This window comes from Xiphophorus couchianus, chromosome 22 (assembly GCF_001444195.1).
Source record: "Xiphophorus couchianus chromosome 22, X_couchianus-1.0, whole genome shotgun sequence".
Taxonomy (NCBI): Eukaryota; Metazoa; Chordata; class Actinopteri; order Cyprinodontiformes; family Poeciliidae; genus Xiphophorus; species Xiphophorus couchianus.
Window position 1 is genome coordinate 13,648,908 of NC_040249.1, and position 26,896 is coordinate 13,675,803.

The window sequence follows — 26,896 nt, forward strand, 5'->3', positions numbered from 1 at the left end:
TTTAAGAGACTGGACCAGGGGAGCAAACTATAGTTTTAGATATCAGTTGCTCAGGTGACAGTAGTGGTAAATAAGAGGAGATTCTGATCCTTTATATCAAAATAATGAGGTGCCTGACACAGGACAGGAGGACAGATTCAGACTGCATATTTTACGATCTCTGCCTCTGAGTGGAGATGGGCAAAGTGTCCATAAAACAAAGACACCTGTCTACATAGAACAGCGCTGGCTCTAGCCACGTTGGCATCTTGAGATTTTATTTGGTGCCATCAGCCTGTTTTGTTCATCTATGTTTTCTTTTTTGCTTTTTTACATTTTCTCCTGGTTTTGATTTTCCACATTTTTATTAACAAATTGTTTTTTATGTGCCTGCCTGGTTTCTGCATATGGACACTCCATGTCACTGTTTAAGACAGCAGTATATTGCAATATATTCAGACCACCAAGTTTGAAGGGTATAGAACGTCAAAAGTGCTGCAATTCCACAAATTAAAGTTTTTAGAAATATTTATCTAAAAATATGACTAAAACTAGAGGTGCATGTTTTACAAATGAAGCTATCTTGATCTGAAATATATAGTCAAAATATATTTTTCTATTTTGAAAACTTCATTTCAAACAGTCATTTCAAGATTATTTTATTTTATTTTATTCATTCTTCAGAAGGTAATGAAGTTATTTTATTTCTCATCCTCAAACATAAAATTCTTTCACAGTGTAAATTAATACAATTGGAAGAACTTGGTCTCATTTGGTATTGCTAATCATTAGGAGTTTTTCTCTGGTTTTTCAAATTCCAACTTCAACACACACAACTGTTACATTATTCGAGGTTTAAGCATAACCTGGTTACTAGAACAGCAAAGCAGCAATCTCAGTATTCTTGAAATAAATAAATAAAAATTATGTTTTATGAGACCATATTTTACCCACATTAATTTAGCCTGATAGGGGAGAAAACTTTAAGATGCTAAAAGCACCAAACCAAGTTTTTCTAACAAAGTCATTGGAATAAACCACATAATAAAAGTTTTAAAGTTCATCACATCAGTTAGTAAATCCATCATTTGTTTTAAACAGCAAATGATCCTCAGGAACTACTGCCCTGCTTGTTTAAGGTGTTTTTTTTATGACCTGACCTGAATAAGTGGGCGATAAACAGGCCTATGCAGCACGTGCTGGCTGGAAGGAGCTAATGCTATCATTTGAATCAGGGGTGCCAAAGCACACCTGATTGCTGGGCAGTCAGCAGGCAGCCAGACCAGGATTGATGAAATCTGCCCAGGAAAGAGCAATCCCCTTATCGAGAATGTGAGGACTTTGTCCACTGTCGACTGTGACCAAACCACACTTTATATACACAGTGTGCAGAACGTGCTCTATGTCCACCTTCAGCTGATAGACGTTTTGTCGGGGAATCAAAACAGATCTAAAATTGATCTGTTATGGTCAAAACGTGGAAGGATGTTTTTTTCCCTCCTGCTCTCTCTTCTTGTAATACACTAAGATCAACAGCATGTGTTGCTTAGCCTGTAGCATAATTAGGGAGTGCAGTGACTTCGCAACTGTAATTGGAACCTGGCGCAGGTAAATTCTGGGCACTCACAAAACACAAAGCAAACACATTACTGAGTTGTTTTTATGTTCAGCAAAGACAGAAGTGGAACTTCTTCCTGGATTACTGAGAAATTTTACAACTCTGTGTAGGTCAGTGCTTCAGTTTTGAACACACACAGCATGTGAACACACATGATTGATTGTTTGTGTGCCCATTTAAAAGATACATGTGGATTAGTTAATCTAATGCATTTTAATTAGATAAAGTAGAGCTATCAGCTACTATATCTACCTTTTGCTGTAGAAACATCTTCCTTTTAAAGTTTCCACAACCAGGGGCGACACCAGTGTCATTTAATACAGAATAGATCAAACAATAGTTTTGGAAGGAGCCCAGCTTTAATGTCAGTGTCAGGTATGCGGCTAAAGGTTACTACTCTTTGAGTCCGAACATACTCATCAACTAACTAAGTGTTTCAAAAGTTTATTTTTTACAACTGGAAACAGCTGATCAGCACCATTAAATTTAAAAAAATACTTGAGCTATAACCCCAAACTTTAGAGTTGACATCAGGTGAAACAGGCATCATGGATGCAGAACAAGATCAACCCACTCCAGTTCAACCTTACCTTATGCACCCACTAGTCAGACAGTCAAAGCTACTCTCAGAAGAAGACAGAATCTCTGGCAGTAAAGGTGCTTTAACACAAATATGGCACAGACAGACAGTGGCTCACATACTGTGAAGAAAACCATACACAAACCAACAGTGGGTTTGACGGTATGTCTGCCAAACCCACTGTAAGAAATCCCTTCAAATGTGGAAAGCAGAACTGGAGTCAGAAACGGTATATTCATCAACATCAGTGTAATTTAAATGGTGTATTGTAGTAAGTCATGATTATATTAGTGTGGTGCCTGTGCCAGGCGTTGACAGCTTTCCATATGTTGATAGTTGTGGGTCATAAGTCAAGGTCCAGGGCTGTTTTGTTGCCCCACTCCATCCCTGGTTGCCACTGAAAAATCTCATATAGTGATATGAGATTTTTCTGCCCAATGCATCACCACAACAACTCTTTGAAGATACTTGCACTTGCATGAAGTGAGTTATGATAACACTTAATATCCCCTTTGGAGGGAAAAAGAATTGGTGAATTGAATTTAAGTTGGAATCTGTTGTTCGTAGTTTTGGATTGTCATATTTAATTTTATGTAAATTATTTCAGAATCCTGAGAAAAACCTCAATAATTGTATGTTGTACTTTATAACTGACAAAAGCTGTACTTCTCTTTTTACCATGGCAACAGATATCAAGGCTGATGCAGATTTGGTCAGAGTTGATTTTCTGAATTTGTATTTTTATTGTTCAGGGTGTTGACAAGATGAGTGGCTGCACAACTGAGCTCTGGTTGATTAGGCTTATTGCTTTATTTGCACACAAAGCCAGGAAGATGCATCTAATTACAGACACTCACCAGGGATTGTGCATATGCATTCTAAAGCCAGAGCTGAAGCGATGCACCTCTGCAGTTAAGTAGCTATCTGCTGAACAGTTTTCTGGCATATTGACTGACAGGATTCCCAGAGCCACACATCAGTAGGGATTATGGCCACAGTTTACTAATAAGAACTCAAGTTTCTTCAATTTAAGCATGTCCAGGGCTCTGGAAGAGGAAGAAAGTTAACCATACATCTCAGACAGCAATCTAAGAAAGGTTGGGGAATTTCTTAGAGGAGATCATTATCAACAGTTCATACATACTGTATTTCATAATATAATGATTAAAATGCTTCTTTAATTCTAATACACACAAAAAATACAAAATAATAAATATCAGAAACATGTTTTTGTCATTTCTGATGTTACACTGTAGACTGTGAGGTGAACATTTGTAGTGTATCAAGTCACTGACACTCCACAGTATGAGGCAACATTGCCTGCACTGCAAATAAACTCATCAACCATAGTACCACAACAGTAAAACACAATGTTGGCAATGTGGCACATTTTGCAGATGTTCGTCAGCTTATCTGCTGCCTACTCTTTCCTATTTTGGGCCTTGCTCTGTCACTTACAATTACAATGTGTTTCGGTTATTGCTGCCAAAAGAAGGCAGCCACAGCACCACTCTATGTTGTATTCCATTGGGTCAAATTTTGAAACCCTACGATGGAGAAAAACCGAAAGAGAAAACATCATAAGCACACAGAATAAGCTTAAGCAAAAGAAGAAAAGGCTTGAAGGAGATAGAGAAACGGGCAGGGTTACGTGACACCAAATATTCATTTTTTTCACACATATTGAGGTGGGAGACAAGAAGTGGAAAGGAAAAGAAGATAAGATCTCTTAGTTGATTAACTATAGAGACAAATTCAAAATACAGTAAATTTTAAATCTAGTTTAAAGCCAAACATTCCTTTTCCATTAAGTAGCTGGAATTAATCAAATTCAGCAAGTTGTTGATGATTTAAAGTGTTTTATTGTTGCTCTAGCCGTAGTTTAGGGTTATTTTACTGCTGAAGACTGAACCTCCACTTCAGTGTGAAACGTTTTCCAACCTCCCACACATTTTTTTGTAGGAGTGTAACATGTTAGATGGTTGTGGTGGAGTTTGGCAAAGAACAGATAAGTAAACAGTTGCTCCATAATGGTGACCATGTATGGCTATTTATTAAAAGAGAGACTTATATACTGTGAAACTGGTTAGAGAGGGCTAAAGAGTAATAAACTGGAAACAGTAAAGCAACTGGAATAGAGAGAACCACCCTGCTCCACCTCAGGCTAAAGAGAGCAGAGGCAGGGGTTGTGACAAGTTTATGGTGAGGGAGAAAGAGCAGAGCTGTCAGCCAAATCGCTTAAGGCAGTGTATCCATGGTGGGACATTTGGGGAGGGAGGGATGGGTGGTGAGAGGAAAAACTCTGAAGTTGATTGAAGGTCTTGGTGCAGGGGATGTCACTGGGAAGGCATCCACAAGGTATTTGGTCTGCTTCCACATCTGCTGGCAGATCTACCGGGAGAAAAGAGGAATGATGAGAAGTTCATATCGGCATTTCATCTAACAATTGTCCACCACAGTGAGGCACCTTCAAGGGGGGACAAAACTGACCATGTCAAAGAATTACCTCAACACTTTTTTGTTGGTCTATGACTATTTATAAATTCTCCTGAGAAATATCTCAAGAAACTAAACTCTGTGTGCCATTGTGCTCTTCATCTTATTAGTTGTGAAAATTGTGTCCACCATTTGCAGCTAACTGGGACTACGTTTCTCTGAGCTGACTAATTTTATAATTAGGTCCCACATGCGGTGTGGACTTCATTTCCATTTGTTTCTCTATTATGTTTGTTCCCAGAGTTAAGGTAGATCTGGGTATGTAAAAATGTTGCTCACATCAGCCTGGAATGACTTTCAACAAGAGACACTTGGTGAACTAAAAGTAATAAGGCTGTGAAGAAGAGTGCACTTGCTTTTGACAGTCAATTAGTTTTTATCATCTTTTTTATTTTATGTTTTGATGCTTTTAAGCCAAACAAATGTAAGTTGCGGAGTGAATGACAATGCTGATACTTGTAAACATCACTTCTATCTTGCCAGGTCCCTCTTAAAAATGAAACTGTAGGTCAGGTCTGGATAAATAAATATTATTATTATTGTTATTATGGAGTCAAGGAAGCTGTGAGACTCTTATATTCTGGGCAATAATAAACATATCAAAATAATCCAAATACAAAGCAAACAAAGACACAAACCCAGACAAATATTTTTTATTGCTTTGTATTTTGCCCAATCAATAGGCAAAATTGATTGAGTAAACTTGAGCAAGCAATAGGTAATGATTGAGCAAGCTGGTCAGAGCCGTCAACCCAGCTCACCTTTTCAAGAAAAACATTTCCACAGCATGATACTGCCACCACCATAGTTTGCCTTGGAGATGAAGGGAATTTGGTGGCTGTTTAATGTTAATCATTGATTCACACTTTGTTCACTCCCAACTACATTTTGTTACAGCCTTGATGGAAGGAATAAAAAACACACACATCGTTTTCCTTCTGCTCCACAGACACAATTGCGTTTTGTTGGTCAGAAAAGTAAAATTTCTGTGAAATAAATTCAGATTTGTGGTTGAAACTAAATCACTACTTTTTGTTTGACATACATCATTTAACCTTAAATTAGCTGAACAGTGGCATTTACTAAAAATCTGAAAAGTCTCCAGCAGTATTTCTTCAACCATTCATTCACTCCTTGTTTGTTTTCTAAACCCATTGCCTCACACATCAGATGCTCACAGGGTGATTCAATTTTTCCTTCACAAGCTGCTGATTTTCTGGTCCTTTTCCCCCAAACTTCTTGTCAGAAAGATTCAACTGGAGAGCGGTGGAAAATTGTGACTCCCCTTGTTGCCGTCATGCAATTTTGTAAATTTACATTCTTCCCTTCTCATGATAAGCACAATTCACTTGAGTGAGTCTATAAAAAAAGGAAATGGTGATCCGTTCTGCCGAGGAAAGACAGGTTAGAGGAGCTGAAAGTAAAAAAAGCTGACAATTCTGCTTACACTATAGAAACACCCATTCTCACAGGTATTTCAGAAAACTTTCTACAAAGAGACTAAGGGCTCAGGATTATTTTCCCCTTCCTATAAAGAAGGATTCTGATGTGAACTTTTCAAGACCTTCAAACTGTCTTACACAGAACATAACATATAAAACTTGTAGCCAAAAAAATCTGAGCATCTCCCCATCTCCAAATTAACAGGAATTAAAAATGAAGTATATAATGAAAGAAAATCTAGTTTGAGTTTGTAGTTATTAAAAAAACCTACAAACTCATTATTTATTTAATGAAATGTTAAGTTATTTATATATATGTATAAACAAGTACCAAATTAGCATCACCCAATTTCATTTGTTCCCACAACAACTTTAATTTTATGTCAAAGAACAATGAGATCTGTGACACAACAATGATTGATCATTGTATTAGGCTGACTTTTTTGTCCACTTCAAGCTAGGTTCAAGTGCACATAAATTGAAACCACAACAGCTGTGTCATTCATTAAGCATACTGACCCAGAGGCTATTTCTTTCTCAAAAGCACCCAGACTTTATGGCACAATATGCAGATTTAGGCTGCAGTGAGAAGACAGTTTTGACAAGGTTGTGTTTTGGGTCACATAGAAAATAAAACATCAAACCAGGTGGTGTAAATCAACAACCACTAAATTGGTGGGAGTTTACTGTGGTTTAAATGTTGCAAATCTAATCTATATTTAACTCAAAAACACTTTGAAAGAGCTTTTGAGGTGAAAGTATTAAAAAATATCAGTGAATGTTTCTGCAGATTTTAAGAAAGACACAAAATGGTCCTTTTTATAATTCAGACAAAGCATGACTAATAAAACAAATTCAAAGACGAAAATACTGACAGACATGCAGAATCAAGTCAGGATACGTTGAATGCACAGGAGGTGAGAATAGGGAGTTCATCATTATAAAATCAGAAGAGAGACTTTGGCAGAAGCAGCATAACTGAGAGACAACAAACCAATAAAATACAATCACCAATCACTTAGCTGACAGAGAAATTACATGTTTCAGATTGTGTCAGGGGGAAGAACAATGAAATTTGATGTAAAAATTATTGTTTTTCCATGAGAGACAACATGAAAAAGTCTAGTCAACTTGCCCATTTCCCCAGGGAAGCTTTTTTTTTTTGCCTTAAATAATGAATGTTGCTTCACTAACGCTAACATATAATCCACGGGTAAAACTGGTAAAATTTCATGTCTCATTAGATAAAATATAATGCTTCAGCATGTTCAAATCTATTTAAAGGGTAATATTTCTCCATCAAGGAACCTAAATTGCTCATGTTTGACATACATCATTTAACCTTAAATTAGCTGAACATGAAAGGAATAATATATACAAATACCCAACACCTTAATAAGAATTTTTATTATGCTGTACCTACTCACTAAAAAAATCAACTATTTAACAATTTGTAATCACAATTAATGATTAATTCACTCACAATACAGAAACAAATGAGGTAACCTCACTATTGAAATGCAGAAAGAGTTGGAGGATTACTGTTCAGACAATTTTAAGCCAAAAGTATTTTCCTTTTTTTTAAAGACCTTTCACTCTGTCTCTTTCTTGACTAACAGTTTGTCCACATAACTTGGATTTTCTGAATACTTAAAAGAAGTCTGAAGAAAGACTTTAAAAGAATTTACAAATAGACAAAAGAGAAAGGCTTCTTGATCAGGCTCCAGAAACAACCTTGTCATTGGACACAATGGAGTTTCTCCAGTTGGGTCAGACACAATTTTCTTTCTTGGAACCAGTTTTGGCCTCTGCGCTGGGTTTCAACACTTCTGTGAGCTTGGTTTCTCTCAGCTGAAAAGGTTCATCAGCCATGACTCACACAGTTTGCTGTCTCTTAGGGGATTTTACTCTGAGCTTAGAAGGATGTCCAGGGTCCCTCTCTTTTGAATTTTTAACCTAACCATAAGCAGAAATAAAAACCACTTCACTGAAAGGTTAAAGTGTTCAGGTGAATAAAAAAATGCAATCAAAATTTGAACAAGTGAATCTAACTTGTCTGGATGCGATTGGGTTGAGCTTCGTGTTTCTCTCTGCAACTGTTAAACTTAGTCTGCCTCCGTCTTTTTCTCCTTCTCATTTTTCTTACTCTGATCACAACCTCAGTTATACTTTAACCTACAGAACAAAATATGTTGTAATATTTACTCATAAAACAACCATAATTACTGTGACCTTAAGCCCAGTGTTATGTAATCCTTCAAATGTGCTTCTTCTTGACAAGATACTGTTGCTGCAGAGAAGGGAAAGTTAACTAAATACAAGACATATGTAAAAAATGTGTTTCTCACATTTTACTCAGTTATAATTTGTTGCTATTTTAAGACACAGCTTGTAAATAATTAGCAGGTTAGTGCCAGTTCTGAGACACAAATTCAGCTCATTTAACAGCAACCTGTAAACACAACATGTATAAGAAAAAGAAAGAAACACTAACTCCCTGTTATCAAAATATATTGCTTCAAACTGTCAGAAAATATCTGAACTTTTGTTTCAGTGAAAGCAAAACAAAATGTTGCCCACAATACTGTTTTGGAGAAATAACTACATTAATACTGTGTTTACGAGGAAACATCCATTAAGACATTGGAAATGCTATTTTACATTGCTTACAAGTGTGAGGAATTTGTCAATACTTTTACTGCCTTCACTTTTTCCAAGGTTTAAGATGTACTAATGTGTTTTCCAAATTGCTTTATTTGTCACAAAAGCACAAAACAGAAGTATTACAAAATGTAATAGAACATTGAAAAGAAAGGAATGTACCTTGGTCCAGTCAGTTCTGAGTTTTTTGTTATTGCGCTGCCGTCCTTAATTTGAGGTGAACCTTGGTGACTGGAATGATTTTATTTTCTGCTAAATTTAAGGCTGTATTCATTCACTTCACAAATCTGTAAAGAATATTGGTACTAAATACAACTACACATGATTTTCAAAATATTTTTATTAAATTATTTTTGCTCATTTCATTTGTTTCCCCTGTTGTACAATCAACACAACAGGCAGATATTGGTGAATGACTACTTTTACCTATTTCTAAATTAAAATAGACGCCTTTGTCAGGAATGTTACAATTCAATCTGTATGAGGTGACATAAACTTGTGTAACAGTCTCTACACAGTCTCCCAATTACTGAATTGTTGGTCTCTGCACTGTTTAAGGTTTTCTGCTTTCATGCTTTGTGTGCTAACTTTTATGTGAATAGGGATAAATCCAAAAGCATCAAAGTGTGTGAAATTTATGCCATGCAAATGAAAGAAATGCATACAGGCATTACATTGAGACAGATATTTTTGTCTATTCTTCTTTGCAATAATAGCTACAGCTTTGTGAGATTTAGTTTACTGTCTTCAGTGCCAAAGGGTATTTTGCACAAGAGCACAAGGTGGATCAGCGCAACTGGGCTAAATTTTTTTTTTACTTGTTTGTTTTTTATATTTTAATGGAATAGAGACTTATGTCAAGGTGGATGAAACATCAGTTTTAGACAAAAACCTTCAGGTGTCTTTTAGCTGAAGATAAAAAATTTAAACTTTTCAGCACACAGTGAGTCTTAGCGTGTGTTGAAATCAACAAAAGAGTGGCGACACAGTCAGAAACACCTGCAGAAAGTAAAGGTTTTGGGAAGGAAGAATATATTTTTTTGTAAATGCTTGACGTGTTTGGTCCAATGACAAGTTGGTATTTGAAAAGGTCACTCTAAACATTAATAAGTAAACAAGTAAATGAATAAAAACATGTAATATTTTTTTGTACTTGAGCAGCTCTCAGCTTTTAAAGAATTGGCCCTAGAAAGAGAAAGCAGCATGTGGTAAGAAGAACCAGGTCTTCCAATAACGCTAAAGCTGTCTCCTCTCTTCAGTTCAAAGTCAATTCTAGTTATCTTTTCTCCCACAATGAAACCAATATTTGTTGTTCAGTCACAAGGCCTGTCACCTGTCAGACTGTGCCTTGTACAGAGACAGAACTCTAACCTCACCCTGAATTCACACATTGCTATACGTCTGAAAATTTAATGAGCTGACTACACAAACTTCAAATAAATAGGAAAACAGCAAATGGTCTGAATGGATAAACGAGAAACAAGCAGGTTTTTTGCAGAAGTTTGAAAAAGGAGAGGAATGTTTGAGAAGTATGGAATGTTTTCTGTTTGCAGCATTTTTTCTCTGGCTCAAAGCTCTGAGCACAGCATGAATAAAACTCTGTAATGACTCCAGAATAATGACTCTTTATTGATCATTTCTTCCAACTTGTGGAATCAATATGAGTTTTTCAAAAAGCTCAGTGTCAATAGGTTTTAAGAGCTTTGTCAGCAGTTTATTTAAAACTGCAATAGCCATGTGAAGATGCTGTGCAGAATAAGAGATTTTATCTGTGAGTCTCTCAAATGCTTAGAGCAACATCATTTCGTTTATAAGCCTAAAACTCATTCATATGTAAAACAAACAAGAATCAGTGTTTTTTTTGTTGTTTTTTTTTAAACAGAAATGGAAGCACAACTTTGGATCCTCACAGTTTTATACGGTTAAAAATAATTATGTGTTTGGGATCACAAAATGTTCTAAATCAAAGAGTCATGCCCAAGTGAAAATTAGCAAATATGTAATATCTCAACTGTTTTGTTGATTATATTCAAAATAATATAATCAATATTATATTGACTGTAATATAATGACTTAGCTTCTTTATGCAAATGAAGAGTATTAAATATAACATTAGATAATGTTTGCTTTATTATCCTTAGTATATGGTTATTTTTCCCACATTAATACTTCAATTGAATATTGATTTTGAAAAATGAATAAGTATCTGTTTTCATTAATACAGTTGGTGACCCAATGGAAAGTTTACAGATATATCTTCATATGAATTTGCTTTATTTATAAGCAATTACTCAGATTTTTTCAATAACCAGTGATATTTGGTCATGCACACTAAAGTCAAAAGAAGATGATGATCACAACAATGCTATTCTGTCCATTTGCCCCTGGCCTGCATCACGGTCACAGCATTGACTTAGAGACTAATGTATATCCTGTTTCATTCCAGGTGGAAAATACCAGACTTGCAGCGCAGACAGATACCTTTATGGACTCAAAAGAGAAATTGATAGAAGATAAGAAGACGGCAGAAAGGAGAGGTCTGTTCTCGGTTTGTGAGCTGCACATTAAAGAGTCGGACGAGCAGCTTGGTCTGACTGGAAAAGAAGCAGGGACATCTTTTGGTACAACTGACAGGAACATGGAAGTGTTTGAAGTGTGTATGTAAAGTATAACGTATGAGGGGCCGTTTAGGACAAAATTTACGTTTTGTCTCTCACACACTACCAAAAACTCTCGCATACTCAAAAAAAATAGCCACGCACACTCAAAAATTACTCACGCACATTCAAAAAATACTCAAATTGCGTATACACACACTACTAAAATGTCACACACACATTCACAAACGTTAACTTTCTCGCTCACATACACTACTACCAGCTCGCGCACATACACTACTACCAGCTCGCTCACATACACTACTACCAGCTCGCGCACATACACTGCTAACAGCTCGCTCACATACACTACTACCAGCTCGCGCACATACACTACTACCAGCTCGCGCACATACACTGCTAACAGCTCGCACACACACAGACGTTTATCTCTCACATACACAAGACTAAAGTTGAACACACACACAGTACTAAGACTCGTTTTATGTATGTGTGAGAGCGAGACTCTTTTTGAATGTGTGAGAGTTGTCACGGAAAAGGCGGGGCATAATTTTTGGATCAAACTGCGCATGCGTAGATCCTAAACTATAAGTTTCGATTGTTGACTCACTGTATGTTCTATTACTTAGTATATTTGTGCTTTTAAATATATATAGAACGTTTAACTTTCTTGTAGATTAAATGTGCTATAGAAATAAATGAATCTGATTGATTGATTAAAAATAGCAAAATTGCTATTTATTTACTCTAATTGTTTAAAATGGCAGCTGCCTGACCAATTCTCTCTCGTTTCGAATTAGAGTTAGCCATGTTCGGTATAGCAAACTCTTTCTTCTTCGGCACTAGTTGGCGCCGGTTAATAATTCCTGTAATACTGGCACCCAGTGGACAGATTGTACTACAGCAATTTTGCTATTTTTAATCAATCAATCAGATTCATTTATTTCTATAGCACATTTAATCTACAAGAAAGTTAAACGTTCTATATATATTTAAAAGCACAAATATACTAAGTAATAGAACATACAGTGAGTCAACAATCGAAACTTATAGTTTAGGATCTACGCATGCGCAGTTTGATCCAAAAATTATGCCCCGCCTCTTCCGTGACAACTCACACATTCAAAAAGAGTCTCGCTCTCACACATTCAAAAAAAGTCTCGCTCTCACTCATTCATAAAGAGTCTCGCTCTCACACATACATAAAACGAGTCTTAGTACTGTGTGTGTGTTCAACTTTAGTCTTGTGTATGTGAGAGATAAACGTCTTTGTGTGCGCGAGCTGGTAGTAGTGTATGTGAGCGAGCTGTTAGCAGTGTATGTGCGCGAGCTGGTAGTAGTGTATGTGCGCGAGCTGGTAGTAGTGTATGTGCGCGAGCTGGTAGTAGTGTATGTGCGCGAGCTGGTAGTAGTGTATGTGCGCGAGCTGGTAGTAGTGTATGTGAGCGAGCTGTTAGTAGTGTATGTGTGCGAGCTGGTAGTAGTGTATGTGCGCGAGCTGTTAGTAGTGTATGTGCGCGAGCTGGTAGTAGTGTATGTGCGCGAGCTGGTAGTAGTGTATGTGCGCGAGCTGTTAGTAGTGTATGTGAGCGAGCTGGTAGTAGTGTATGTGCGCGAGCTGGTAGTAGTGTATGTGCGCGAGCTGGTAGTAGTGTATGTGCGCGAGCTGGTAGTAGTGTATGTGAGCGAGAAAGTTAACGTTTGTGAATGTGTGTGTGACATTTTAGTAGTGTGTGTATACGCAATTTGAGTATTTTTTGAATGTGCGTGAGTAATTTTTGAGTGTGCGTGGCTATTTTTTTTGAGTATGCGAGAGTTTTTGGTAGTGTGTGAGAGACAAAACGTAATTTTTTTGAGTATGCGAGAGTTTTTGGTAGTGTGTGAGAGACAAAACGTAATTTTTTGGAGTGTGCGTGGCTATTTTTTTGGAGTATGCGAGACTTTTTGGTAGTGTGTGAGAGACAAAACGTAATTTTTTGGAGTGTGCGTGGCTACTTTTTTGGAGTATGCGAGACTTTTTGGTAGTGTGTGAGAGACAAAACGTAATTTTTTGGAGTGTGCGTGGCTATTTTTTTGGAGTATGCGAGACCTTTTGGTAGTGTGTGAGAGACAAAACGTAAATTTTGTCCTAAACGGCCCCTCATAATAACATTAGTTGTTTCTCCAGCAAACAGTTATCTGCTAAAATCCAGTCTATCAAAACTCTAAGTAATTAAGGAACAGATTTGCAACTTATCAGAATAAGTAACTGAATAATTTTGTATGACTGCTAACAGTTGCTGGCAGTAAATGTTAAAAAGAGATAATGAAGCTGCCATACATCAAATAATTTTTAATTCTTTCTTCTGACATATTAAGATGAAGTATTGTCAACTTGAAAAGGTTTCAGAAATGTGATAGCTGTTTCTTCATTAATCAGCAAAACAGTCATGTTGTTAAAATTCAATATTTACAGATGAAGGTTGTCCTTATATCTCTTGAAACAAGGACATTGTGGAATACATTTATACATTTTACAAAAGCAGAAGCAGAAAGTAATTCAGATTTGACACAGACCTATTTGGCCGTCAAGAAAACATAAAAGTAGCTCTTGCTTAAAAGGGGTTTATGACACATTTTATTCAGTAAATAGTCCATTATGCAGCAAGGTTACCCCATACTTTAATAAATAGGCTTTTAGCCTCCCCCGCAGAGCATGGCATCATTATAAAATATGAAATATCTCCTGTAAAAATCTGCAATTAAGTTTAAGAAGAGAATGTTTAGTTGTGATGTTAATCCGGTTTTGCTTTGTTTTATATTAATTATTAATAGCATTTCAGATTAAACTATGCATGTTACATCATTTCAATAAGGAAGTGCAGGTTGGAAATGAGCTCTGACCTAATATAAGCTCCTGTTCCGCTCGTGTTTTTCACCTTTTGGTATCTTCTGAACATCAGGCCTGGATTAAAAAGAAGGCTGGCCAAAAAGTGGCTAAGTGTCTTCTGACACAGCAACGCATGCACATTAGGTTGTCCTCGTTAAGAACAGAAATGAATGACTTGAAGAGTTTTTTTAAAACGTATCGGAAGATAGACATACCCAAGAGGTTGATTCTGTGTCCAGTGAACAGTTTCTGGGCTGATTTGGAGGAATATTTTGAAGAGCTTCCTAAAAAATGAGCAGGCGACAAATCTTACCAAAGCCTCCTTACCAAAGCTTTGGTAACAACATGTGAAAACACAAATCAGACTGCAGTTACAGTGAGAAGTTAGTATTGCCATGAGCCCCTTCAGCTATTGGTTTGACTACAGAAATGTTTTTTTTTCTTTTTCCATTTTTTTTTCTCCGAAGAGTTTTTGCGGCGCTAGTGGCTCGTATTTTTGCAACAGTAGGCAGACAGGAAGGAGGGTGAGGAGAGGGGGAAGACATGCAGCAAAGGTCGTCGGGACCGGGAGTCGAACCCGCGACGTCCGCGTCGAGGACTAAGGCCTCCAAACGTGGGGCGTGCTAACCCCCTGCGCACGCCCCTGACTACAGAAATTCAAATAGTGTATATGAAAATGGAGGAGAAATTGGTCAAGAAATAGCAAGTCATGTATAAGTAAATAAAATATTGTAAATGTACTGATAAACCTAAAAAGTCAAATGTGAGAAGTCCCTCAGTAAACTGATTTTATAAGAATGGTTTGAGATGCCAATGACCACGGCAATAACTTGGTTAAAACATGTTTATTGTTGCAACATGGGATTTATTCCCCCACTGAATAAATATATTCAAATTAATTAATTTTCTGTTGTGAGATTATGCCATAGCAATTATAAATACATTTATCTGAAGGCTTTTCACACTTTTTCAAATATGGAGGGCACTGAAGCAGCAATTCTGAGCCAACAAGCCAGTGGATGTTTTTCTCACATCACAGGATGATGTAATAAATTATTTATTCAGTTCTGTGACCTCTGCAAGTCCAATGGTTTATCTCTTTCTACAAGCAATGCACACACAGTTCCATGACTTTATCTTTGCCCCTTTTATTTATATGTCATGCTTTGACAGCAAGAAACATTGAAACTTTGTAGCGTAGTTACCAAAATATTCAGTGTCAAATTATGAGCCACACTAAAGTGTCCTTTATTACAGCTGCCAAGATCTTACTATTTCACTTGAAGTCAGTGAGTTATAGATGTGACACTGTGACAGAAAGTTAATTCTCTGGAAAGTTATATTTCAGAGGGAGCCAGCAGTCCCTGTAAGTTTGTACTTGACCATTCTGTCACCTCGGCTGCTGTTCTGAAAGACATGCAGTGAGAACCAGACAGTCCATAAAAAGTTGTCAGTGCAGTGGTTACTGTTGTGTTTTCAACCTCTCACTGGACTGAAGATGGCACTCAACAGTTAGTGGATGTGTTTCCCTCTAAAAGAGGATCTAATTGATTTCCTCTTGATGTGTCATTGGGTTTTCATAAATCTTCAAATACAAGAGTTCTGCATTCCAGTGTAACACTCAGTGGACTTCATCAGTCTTTGTGGGTCTACAAGGGAGTTCAGAAAAGCTTGCAGTGTTTTGGCTCATATCTAAGGGGAAGCTTATTTTACACTACAGCGCAAAGGTCCAGCAGTATATATCTCGAACTCTGTATAAACTCTGTTTTATTCGGTAAAGCCCTCAAAGGTTTGCTGGAGAACATCAGTGAAAACTGCCTCATTAAGAGGAAAGAACACAGCAGACAGGCCAAGAATAAAGATGTGGAGAAAGTGAGAAGATTTAATATGCTGTTCAGTCTATCATCCAACAACGTAAAGAACATGATAAAACAGCAAAACCATCAAGGAAGGGCCATCAAGGCAAGGAGAGCATTAATTCAAGCATGATCAGAGTCTCTTGAGTAGTAGCTGTAGACAGGACAACTAAAGGAAAACTGGACTTTAGTCAACATGCAAGGTGCTGTGTATAAAGGCAAACCAATAGCTCACATGATACCCAATCAATATGCTATAACAATAGTGAAGGGAGCCATAGGTAGCATCATAATGCATCATAATGTGGAAATGTTTTTTTTTTTTTCTTCAGCTGGGACATGAAAGCTGGTCAAAAGTAAAGGGAAGATGCAAGGCTGTGGTAGGTAGGCGTCTGGAGGGCATTGCATCATCCCCCATGTGAAAGACAGATGTCATACATTTTAAAATATGCAAAAAGTATATGACTGTATTACCTTGAACATGCTAAGAGGATTAAAACTCCACTTGATCGCTTCCTTTTCTGGAGCAACTGGTGTCCAAAAAAATAGTCTTCTCTAAAAAGTCTTTTAAATTTGGTGAAGCAATGACAATTATGTTATACTTTTTTGCATTTCTTACCATGACCTCTTAAGTAATAACTTTGCAACATACAACTATACAGAAATATGGCCATTTTTGGTATTCAGAACTTCAAGAACACAAAGCACTGGATGACGTGGCCTTATATACATAACACCATTCCTGCAATATTACTAGATGCAGAAAAAGATGTGGATAAACATCAAACCCCAAGGAGTTATAAATTTTTTTGCAATCATTTTACATTTTTTTCCACTAAAAATATAAAGTGAACTTAATTCAACTTTAAAATGTTTATATAAACTGTTGCAAGTTTGCTCTACACCAGATTCCTGAAAACTTGTGCATTTGTTGAAAAAGGAACTGTGCGGCAAGAGAATGATTCTACTACATTTTTACAGATTTCCTTTAGCAGTTTTCTGTTTCCTTTCAAAGCATACTTTAAATTTTGCCGTCTCTTTTCTGTTGTTTCTAACACTTTATTATTTATGACTGAAATGGAGCAGTTTCCAGCTACAGCAGCAGCAGACATTAAATTCTCATATCCTGTGCAGTTAGGAGCTACTGCCAAGGTCTCTTTATGTTTAGCAAAGTAAAAAATAATGACTGGAAAGATTTTGGCATTATCTCACATCAGTGTACCCAAATTTCAATTAAATGCTTATTGCTAAAAGATACATTTTAATTAATAACCCTCTTAGATTTGATTTCTAGTCTCATTTCAACAGGAACAAGGGAGAAGCTCAGCAGAGGAAGATAAAGAACCACCAAACAGCCTCTGAGGCAATGATGATAAAATCAAGGCTGACTGGATTGGCTTAACCAAATCTGCAGTGAGGATGTTATCATTTGAATCATGATCAGACTGATGTTTTCATTTTTTATATTTCAGTATCTACACTTTGCTTGGTTAAATTTTCCTTAATGGTATTATAGAATAAAGTTTCATACAGTAATGATGGTAGGAAAATGTCATTTGATTTCAAATAGGGTTTAGGAGTTAATAGGGCTCCTTTCATTGTTTCTGCAACTGAGAGGAGAGCTGTTCACTGAATGTCTAAGTCCTGTGGAGAAACTTTCAGCAAGGATAGAAAATAAGAACAAAGGAAAAGGTCAGATGTCAAAAAATTGCCACAAGATCATCTAGCTGAAAAAGACACAAAATGAAAACCTGATGGCACAAGCTGCCCACCTCTGACTGGATGCAGAAACAACCCTTAAAAGTTGCAGTCTTAGTAGAAAGTCATGCAGTAGAAATGCATTTGTTTTTAGATACCAACAACATTTTGTTAATGTCCAAGTATACAAAACCATATTTGACCTCTCAGAATTTCTCATATTTTACAGGAAATAAAGAATTTGTTTGGTGAAAATTACATGAGAAAACCATGGATTAGCCTGAAATTTTGAACAAGCACATCGTAGAGGTTCCTCCTTCTTGCTCTTTGCTGCAGCCCTCCTCCCTCATAGCAGAGTCTGCTGAGAACTCGAGAAATCTACAGTTTTCTTGTAAGGTTGTTTCTCTGCAGTTAGGACAGCTGCAACACATCAACAATCTTGAGCTAGAATGATGGTAGACCCTGTGCGAGGGGAGGGTGTGAGCATCATGTAAACTATCATGATAGACAGCGCTGAAACTGTCCTCCTGGCTATGATTGATTGTTTGTGACTAGGAGTATTATATTTGCAATTGACAGTAGAACTACAGGGGGAAGGAAAATAAGCTTGATTTTGTCACAAATTATGTGTCTCGTTAGATACTGTCAGGACATAGTGATGATTTCAACAAATATTTTTGGTCTGCCTTAAAGTGCAGCTCTAAGGCAGGTGAAAAACATTCTTCATGGTACTCTGTTGATTCTAATCCAGCAGCTTGTAAAGACAAAAATAAAACAATGCCTTAAGAAAAGCAGGGTCAAATTAAGATGAACGGGTCTTACATAACCAGTTTATTTGATATACACTACCATCACACGTAATGCGATGAAAGAGTATCCTACATATTAAAGCTATCAGTCCTGTATCTTGTTCTGGTCACACAATTCAGTTTGATCATAATTCCTTTAATGTGACTCATCTAAAGCATGTTAGATTCTTGATCTTCCAAAAAGCTGAACAATGGCAGCTAAATTTTGTCACTTGTCATGCAGCAATGTTTCACAATGAATGAATTCAAACTCCTTTCTTCACTTCATGACAGAAGTTTCTTTTAATAGCTAAGTAGAAAATTACTGACTCAGTAATTATTGTTCTCTTTTGTCCCTTTTTAAATATTCATAATTTTAGGTTCTGTCTGATGTGCAAAAGCTAATGAATTGCTAACATGTGAACATCCCTTTTTACCCCTCTCTGGGAAGCAGGTGCCTTCAAAATAAGGTGAGCCACCTTTCTGACAATCCTTAATTGATGTCAGGCAAAACAAGATATGTGACAAACTGCTTGTTGCATCCCTTTATTGCATCTGAATGTAACCTGGGTGTAAACGTTAACCGTTATTTCCTCCTTCTCTGATTTTCCAGTCTTTTAACCTTTTTATATCTCAAACCTCGCAATGCTTTTAATGGAATGATTGGCCATTCTCGCGAGACTATTAATTAGCCGATTGAGTATTGTGGTCACGTGTACCGCTGCAGTGTTACCTGCTAGGTATATTAGCTGGAGCGGGGAGGCATGAAGGTTAGAACACGTTGGAAGGAGCAGAGCTGCAGGTCAGTTAAGTGTGGTGTTATTCATTTCCCGTAAATCTGTACGATGCTCACTTAATGTGTTAAACCATTGGAGCCAACTGGTGTGAGCCAGAAGGGAGATGGAAAAAAACCCGGTAGGGTGAAATAAAACTGCGGAACTGGTGAGTGTTTTCGTCAGTGACTTGGCTTTGGCTTATAATCACTGTTATTGTGTAGCCGCTAAATTATTGATTGTACACTTCTTTTGATAAGTGTACAATCAAAAGATTGCTTAAATATTTATTAAACACTGGTTTAAATTAGATTTTACATTTCATGTTATTTGATTATATGGTGTATATTTATTGAATATTTCATGAATGTAATTTATACTGAATTTTAGATTTATTGCAATTGACTAAACATGATGGTTTAGAATTATTTATAGTATAAAGAGTGCTATTTATTGAATTGTGTATACACTAGATGTTTAGATTATATATATATTAAGGAAATGGTCCTGTTTTGTTATTCAGGCCAGGTTGATGGCGAGCTAGAAGACCGGGCATAGAGCCAAAGAAAGAATAAACTTTTTTTTGGGTGATTGAAGACTTCAGTTTCCTACCAGGATTAGAATCAAGCAAAGTTTAATTATCTTGTTGAGACCCCTAATTAGTACCAATTTGGGATGAATGGACTAACAGGTGTGGCCTCTCAATTGTGGAACTTTGGGAACAATTGATTGATTTAGTTTCCTTTGTTGTGTTTTTTTATTTTATTTCCCTTATGTTGTTAATGGCCATTTGGATGTTCCCAATGCTATTGTAAATATGTATATATATTATTCACATTGCAGATATAAACAACTCGCAACTACAATTTCCAGCCTACCTGCTCTTTTTGAGTCGTTCTTATCTTCTGAGGAAAAAAACTAGCCATTTACCTTATTGGTCAAAATCCAATTATATTGAATAACAATATAGAATATTCTTATAAATATGCTACATGAAGTAAATGCCAATATCCTGCATTTACATCCTGCAGGGTGTCAGCAGAGAAGGTGTGTTCCCACACACCTGCAGACAATCAAGCCAATCTCCTGGCGTATATGAGTCAGTCCCTCAAAGCTTGAGTGTTAAACCTCGTGGTAAATCATGCCTCTGAATCACAGTGGCCTAATATATTCCTTCTAGTCTAATCATCTCTGTGTTTCTATTCTTTGAGGGAACTTCTCAAGGTTATTAATTTTTTCCCAATTTTATGTATACATTTTGACATGGAGTTTGACACATCTGGCTCACTATCAAGGTTATTCTAAGCAACATTTCTCTGCTCACCTCGCTTCTCCCTGCTCAGACACTAAGTCCTTCCAACCCATCAGAAAACCTCTCCTGGACCAAGGTCATCTACATATTTCATTTCGCAATAAATATGTTTCTCTTTTTGTCTCCTGATAGGGGTTGTGTATGTGGGTCAGGTATAATAATTCTAGCTATAATCTAGAAGCAGAGAGCACAATAGTTTACAATTATGCAACATGGCAGGTGCTCTCTATTCTGACAGTCAAAAGTATTGTCCAAAGGCCAAGGAACTCCCACATAAAGCTTCAGAGTGTAACCCTTTATCATGCTGTTGGCATTCTTTCCCCTGTTCATCCTCTTTCTGCCTAAATATGCCTTTGCTTTCCAGTTGAGAAAAATACATTAGTGTTTTACCTGAGGCTTGAACACTTGTTCTCAAAGTAGCCAGCTTATAGGGGCAATTTGGAGGTGTGGGTGCTTTTCTCCAGCTTGGAGCCTTACCTCTTTGTTTTGAAAGGATTTCTCATCTCAGTTACTTGAGATCATTTTTTTGTTCAACCAGCGAATTAGCAGCACATTTGTACATAGAAATGTGACATAAAATCAATTGCAAAATCAATTTCAAGTGACACTGGACATGCTGAAACTTTAAAAATGGACATCTCTCCATGGTGGACACTTTACACTGTCATTTACAAATGCACCCTCCATCTGGTTCCATTATACTTGTCATGTTACATTTTATGCAAAAAGCAACACCACAGCAATTGCTCTCAGGATTTTTTTTATTTATTTTTTTTTACATGTTTTCCATCAGTGGGCATTGAGCTTGGCAAAAAAAAAAAAACATTCTCCTTCTTTGGCCCCTCCACTTGCAACATTATTCAGCAAGACTTGTAGCAGAATAATATAATGGATTATTGTGGGGAATGGGATTCGATATGTTCACATTTTTCTTTTAGCTGAAACTTTATGGCAGTGAGCATTATATTTAAAGAAGGGTCAAAGGTATCAGTAATTTGTGTGCATTAATCAACCTCTGTTGAAGCCTTTATTATTCATTACTTGGCCCCACAACCTACAACTATGTTAGCATAATGTAGACTTTCTAAAATGTAAACACTACATTTTATAACCTAATTGCATTTTACTGTATTTCAGTATTTGTAGTTTTTGGTCAAGCATAATTTGGTGTAGATCATGCTGAAAATTCAAAATGAGTCTACTTTATGTAATAAAGTAGACTCATAACAACAGGATGCATTGAGTTAGAGATAATTAAAAAGATGTGATATGAAAAATATTTGATATTACTTAATAGCGAAATGTCAGCTTACACTGTGAAGGAATTTATCTTTTATGTTCTAAATGATTGTGGCAGTTGTTCATTATCAGGACCAATCATTAACATCATATTTAGATCTTATGTGGAAGGATTGAACAGAATTTTTTTTGTCCCTTAAAGGTTTGCACCTGCATACCAGTGGTAAATATGTACCAGAGATAAAACTCAGACTGAGCTTAATGTCACTTATAGCACTAAAACAGGTCAGCAAAGGTCATGTTTGGATGACTAAAAGGATTACATCATCCCAGATTTGCTTGACTTTAAGTGGCTCTTTTGATTCGGCCTATCAGATTTCATTCTTTTGACGTGCATCAAGCATTGGATAGGAAGATGAAGAGCACTAAAAGGCAAACGATCTGTGCACCATTTTACAGCTCCTTTAAATCCTCATCTGTATTCCATAAAGTGCCTAGAAATGTGTTTCTTAATCACCATTCTCTTCACCCACAGAAAGGACAGAAAGCTCTTATCATCCTCTGTGTCTACCATGAAGATCCTACACCATTTATTTATTGTTGGTATTCTTACATGAGCACATTGGGAAAAGTAGGATTCTCAGTGAGACATGCTGAGGACAAAACCAATGGCAATTTGACAGGAGGACAAACACTCTTCTAATGACAGAGGACATAAAGACTGGCAATTATGTAAGCAATGCCACAATGCATGCAGAATAATCCACAAATGCATTCAGAGTCAGATTCTGTTTATTTAGGTAAACTGTTCACAAAAGGAAAACAAAACATTAACCAATAATTTGGCAAAAAAAAAGGCTTACACTTGCCTACTCTATTCTTAGACCCAGCATCCTATAGTAATGAACAATATACTGTCCATATACATAAGTACACATACATTTATATTTAAATATGCATGTATGTACATACATACACATACATAAATTAATTCTCATGACTGTTTCAGACCAATTGCATCATCAAGTGACAAATTATTTATTTAAATTATTTTTAGATGTCAAAAAGCCAAGGTTTAGATCACAATCCTTTGCCATTAGGTGGTTAATACATTCCTAAAGAAAGACATATTGCCAACACCATCCTGAAAACTGCACCTGTACCTGGCACTTTCTTAGTTTCTGCTTCTCCTTCTCTTCTGTCTTCACCTACTTCTATTGTCGCTCTGCAGCCATCTCTTCCTCTCCCTCCTCCTCACTGCTACTCTAACTGGCATATTTTTCTGCCCCTCTTTTACAACTCTACAATCTGTCCTTTTCTGCCACTTAACAGCAACAATAATAATCTTTGTAACACTTTTGCAAAAAATTTATATTGCTACAACACAAAAACAATATAAAAATCAACTTAAGAAAATTGCCAAAAACAAAAGAAGTGAATTACTGTGTTTATTTGTGTTTGTCCTGAGATGGTAGAAAAAAATATTAATCAAAAAACACAATTGGGGAACTAGACATATACTGTAGGTTGTATACTCAGACAATGAACACAGACTTTCTCATAAAATATTTTCTTCTGGATTTAAAAATATATGCGTTTTTCTCATCGTCCAGTATGATTGATTTTAATAGATCAAGCAGATTAAGTAATTGTGCACCTACAGTTTGGCATTGCTAATAGGCAGCCTTTAATTTTCTGTGTACCCTGAACACATCCAAAAACACTAACACACTGTATGTTAAGTCTGGTTTAAAAGAACCATGTAGGCTACAGGTGTCCTGCAACTTTTAGATGTGTCTCTGCTGCACCACACCTGAATAGAATAATTACCGTAGGTCATTAGCAAGGCTCTGGAGAACTTATCTACACAAGGAGGAGGTGATTAAGTCATTTCATTCCAGCGTTTTGTACCTGTGGCACATCTAAAAACTGCAGGACAGCAGCCCTTGAGGACTGGAGTTTGACACCCCTTATTGCTTGCTAGTCTACAGTAGTCCTGGTGCCTGGTCCCCTGTCATCACTGACATTGGCTCCTCTACCAGGGATAATTATTAGTTAATTTGGCACATTTGGCTTCATCCTGCACTAATGTCTTTGTGTTTCCCACCCCACGTCCTACAGATCTTTCTCCTTTCTTTTTGGCATTTTGGGCAATTTGGCCCGGTCCTCTTTCTTCCTTTCTTTTTTCTTTTTTAGATCTCCACTTAACATGAAAAATATCAGACTGGGCCCCTCCTGTGATAGAATGAGTCTTCCTGCACTGTAGAATGGAAAACCTGTTGACCTGATGTAAGAAATAACCACCTGGAGCTCAGTACTGCCAAAGGAATCGAAATGAATGCAGACTTTGAGAAGGGCCCTGTCTTAACTGTTCATCTTTCATAGTGAAATTTAACCTGTCAAAAGAAACTGATAGTGAATTTTTACTGGCCCTTGAGTGCCATCTTCTCCTCATCCACCACCATCTGGTACATTGCTGCAACTCTCGGGGACAAAAGGAGGCTCTTATGTGTCATTCAGCTTGCAGAGAAGGTGATTGGATGTAATTTGGCAAGGCTAACGGACATGCATGTCTCCAGGACTTTTAGATTGGCAGGAAAAGAGTGGCCACCCACTCTGGTCATTAACTGTTTGTCACTTTGCTCTGAGACAAGACTGCGACCCATCAGGACCTGAACCTCTCAATACAGGAATACATACAGTTACTCACTCCTGCTTCACTGTTTCGACATTCAGGTGTCACAACATGCATAAGGCATTTTTATTTTTTAATATTAGCATTAGTATTTATATATCGTATTGTTGATGCCTCTTGGGCAGAACTCCCTTGAAAAAGAGATTTTTAATCTAAAGCTAAAAAGAATTTTATTCTGATAAAGTAAAGGTTAAATAATTAAAAAATATTTCTTCTTCTTCTCATGGTAATAAGTTTTCTAATGTTTGCTTAATTGTTGTTTTTTCAATGTAATCCTTCAAAAACAAATAACTGTCATTTTTAAGATATACATTAATTTAAATTAGTCCTAAATGCAACACACATTTGATACTTAACTTTAAAAATACCTGCTGCATCATTTCACACTTGATGTTTCACAAATAAAGATTCTCTTTCATTCTCCGTCTCTGCTTTTAAATCAAGTCTAAAGACTTTATATTTCACTAACTGAGCTAAAGGTTATATTTGCACATTTGCAATTTTTTTCTTAAATTTAAAGTTATTCATATTCAATTGTGCTGCCTGGTTTGCTATTAGATTATCCCTAACTTAAGCCCGAGATCAGAACCTTCTCAAAATATAAGCAATTAGTTAATCCTATACAATTAAATTAATTATTTCATATGTTTTATAGGTCAACATAACTCTTAAATGTATATTTTTTAAGACTTATGACTTTTTAAAGACAATCCAGTTGTATTTTTTTGAGAGTTTAAACTTTTAGTTGACCGTAACTGTATAATTATACATTTCACAATTTTAATGACACACAGAACACAAATATTAATAGCATCAAAGCTATCTACACACACCTTAGGCTGCTCTTCAATGATAAAGAGAAGCCAAATATAAACAGAGACCTAACATAGTAGCAGCATGTGATAATCCCTGTGAGTTTGGGGGGGAGGAAGAGAAATCTTGTCAAAATTTGCCAACATTTGAAAATAGGCATTAAAGAGGTTACCTCTGTCGATGCAAGCAGTAAAATATTTGATGATCACAGCAATCCTTGATTTAATTTCTTTCAAATTTGTTCACAAACAGCTGTGCCGTTCTTTGTATGTTTCAACATGGTCTTTGTCTGCAGCTCCTAAGGTTTTATATAAATCTATGCCGTTTGTTCACTTATTATTCATCTGCTCTTCACTGTCTTCTGAAAATTACACTACTTTTATCCTCCACTCAGTCGCTTTGTTGCCACACACTGCACAATAAGCTGTCAGCATCAGCTCTGTTCTCATGTTTCCTTTGAAATTACAAGAACTACGAATCACAGTGTTGAAAGTTGAAAAGACAAGAAATAATTAAAAGTGATACAAAAACATATTTAATTTTTTCTTCTGCTGTAAACTTGGGGACTTCATTATAGCAATATTTTTTCACGCAATTGAAAAATGACTACTGACCCACAATGATAATTTAACTTCCTTCTCAAAATGAACAGTTTCATAGATAAAGTCAATTTACAGCTACATTATTCTCTATTTAAGCTTTGGAATGGAACTGTATCAAATGCAACATAATTCTCTTAAGACAGGTGTGAATTTAAAAGAAAGATTTCACACCTTTCTTTTAAATTTGTATGGAGGTGAGGTGAGGGGCTGGAGGATGGTAGAGAGTGTGTGAATAACTGAGAGATAGAGGGAAGGTTTCTAAGATAACTGTGGAACTGCGTGATTATTTGTAAAGAGAAAGAAAGGTGATGTGTGTGTGTATCTGATTCTTAGGTGAGAGTAAAATTTCTGAATGTGAGTGACCATGAAATGAAGTGTGTACGAGTCGAATTACTTTGCTATATTACTTACTATTGTTGGATCCCAACTCTTAACATGGATTTTTTCCACCACTTTTGTCCTTATCATTGAAGAGTAGATGGACACCAGGTGCTACAATGCTACAATTTTCAGAGAAGAGCAGGATAACTCCTTCAATGTAAAATAAATAATATAATTTTTGCTTATTGAGTAGAAGCTTAATGACTGGTTGAAAGGGCACAGAGTTCCCCAGGTCAGAGCAGGAAGTAACCACACCTGAGCTGTTTCCCACTGACGTTATTCCCCTGAATAGTAGGACGGATTACTTACAGCTCTAAGTACACATGGCGTAGTTATGGTACAATGTTTTAGTTATTGTCTGGTGCCATGGTAACTTCTTATTACAGTTGGACTAACCACTTGGATGACATCACCAAGGTGGGTGAATCAGCTCTACTTGAAAGGCTGTTCCCCTGTGCGATTCATATCTATGATCT

At 36.5% G+C, this 26,896-nt stretch overlaps 1 protein-coding gene and 1 long non-coding RNA gene across 3 annotated transcripts in view; one reads left to right on the forward strand and one right to left on the reverse strand.

Moving 5' to 3' along the window:
- The window catches only part of mlip (muscular LMNA-interacting protein), a 33,146-nt gene extending 19,462 nt beyond the window's left edge, over positions 1-13,684 (forward strand). Inside the window, exons 12-13 of one of the 2 annotated variants that reach the window (XM_028007579.1) lie at positions 11,223-11,443; positions 13,539-13,684. In XM_028007579.1, the coding sequence (XP_027863380.1) occupies positions 11,223-11,441 (219 nt within the window). In that variant the 3' untranslated portion in view covers positions 11,442-11,443; positions 13,539-13,684. Of the gene's footprint in view, positions 1-11,222; positions 11,445-13,538 lie in introns of both variants that reach the window. The other variant, XM_028007580.1, reaches the window with a different exon arrangement.
- LOC114138367 (uncharacterized) lies at positions 4,020-26,723 on the reverse strand. Its single transcript, XR_003594202.1, has 2 exons — positions 26,451-26,723; positions 4,020-4,568 (listed from the first exon to the last, which is right to left on the reverse strand). It is a non-coding gene; the product is annotated as an uncharacterized LOC114138367 (long non-coding RNA).
- Between the last annotated feature and the right edge of the window lie 173 nt (positions 26,724-26,896).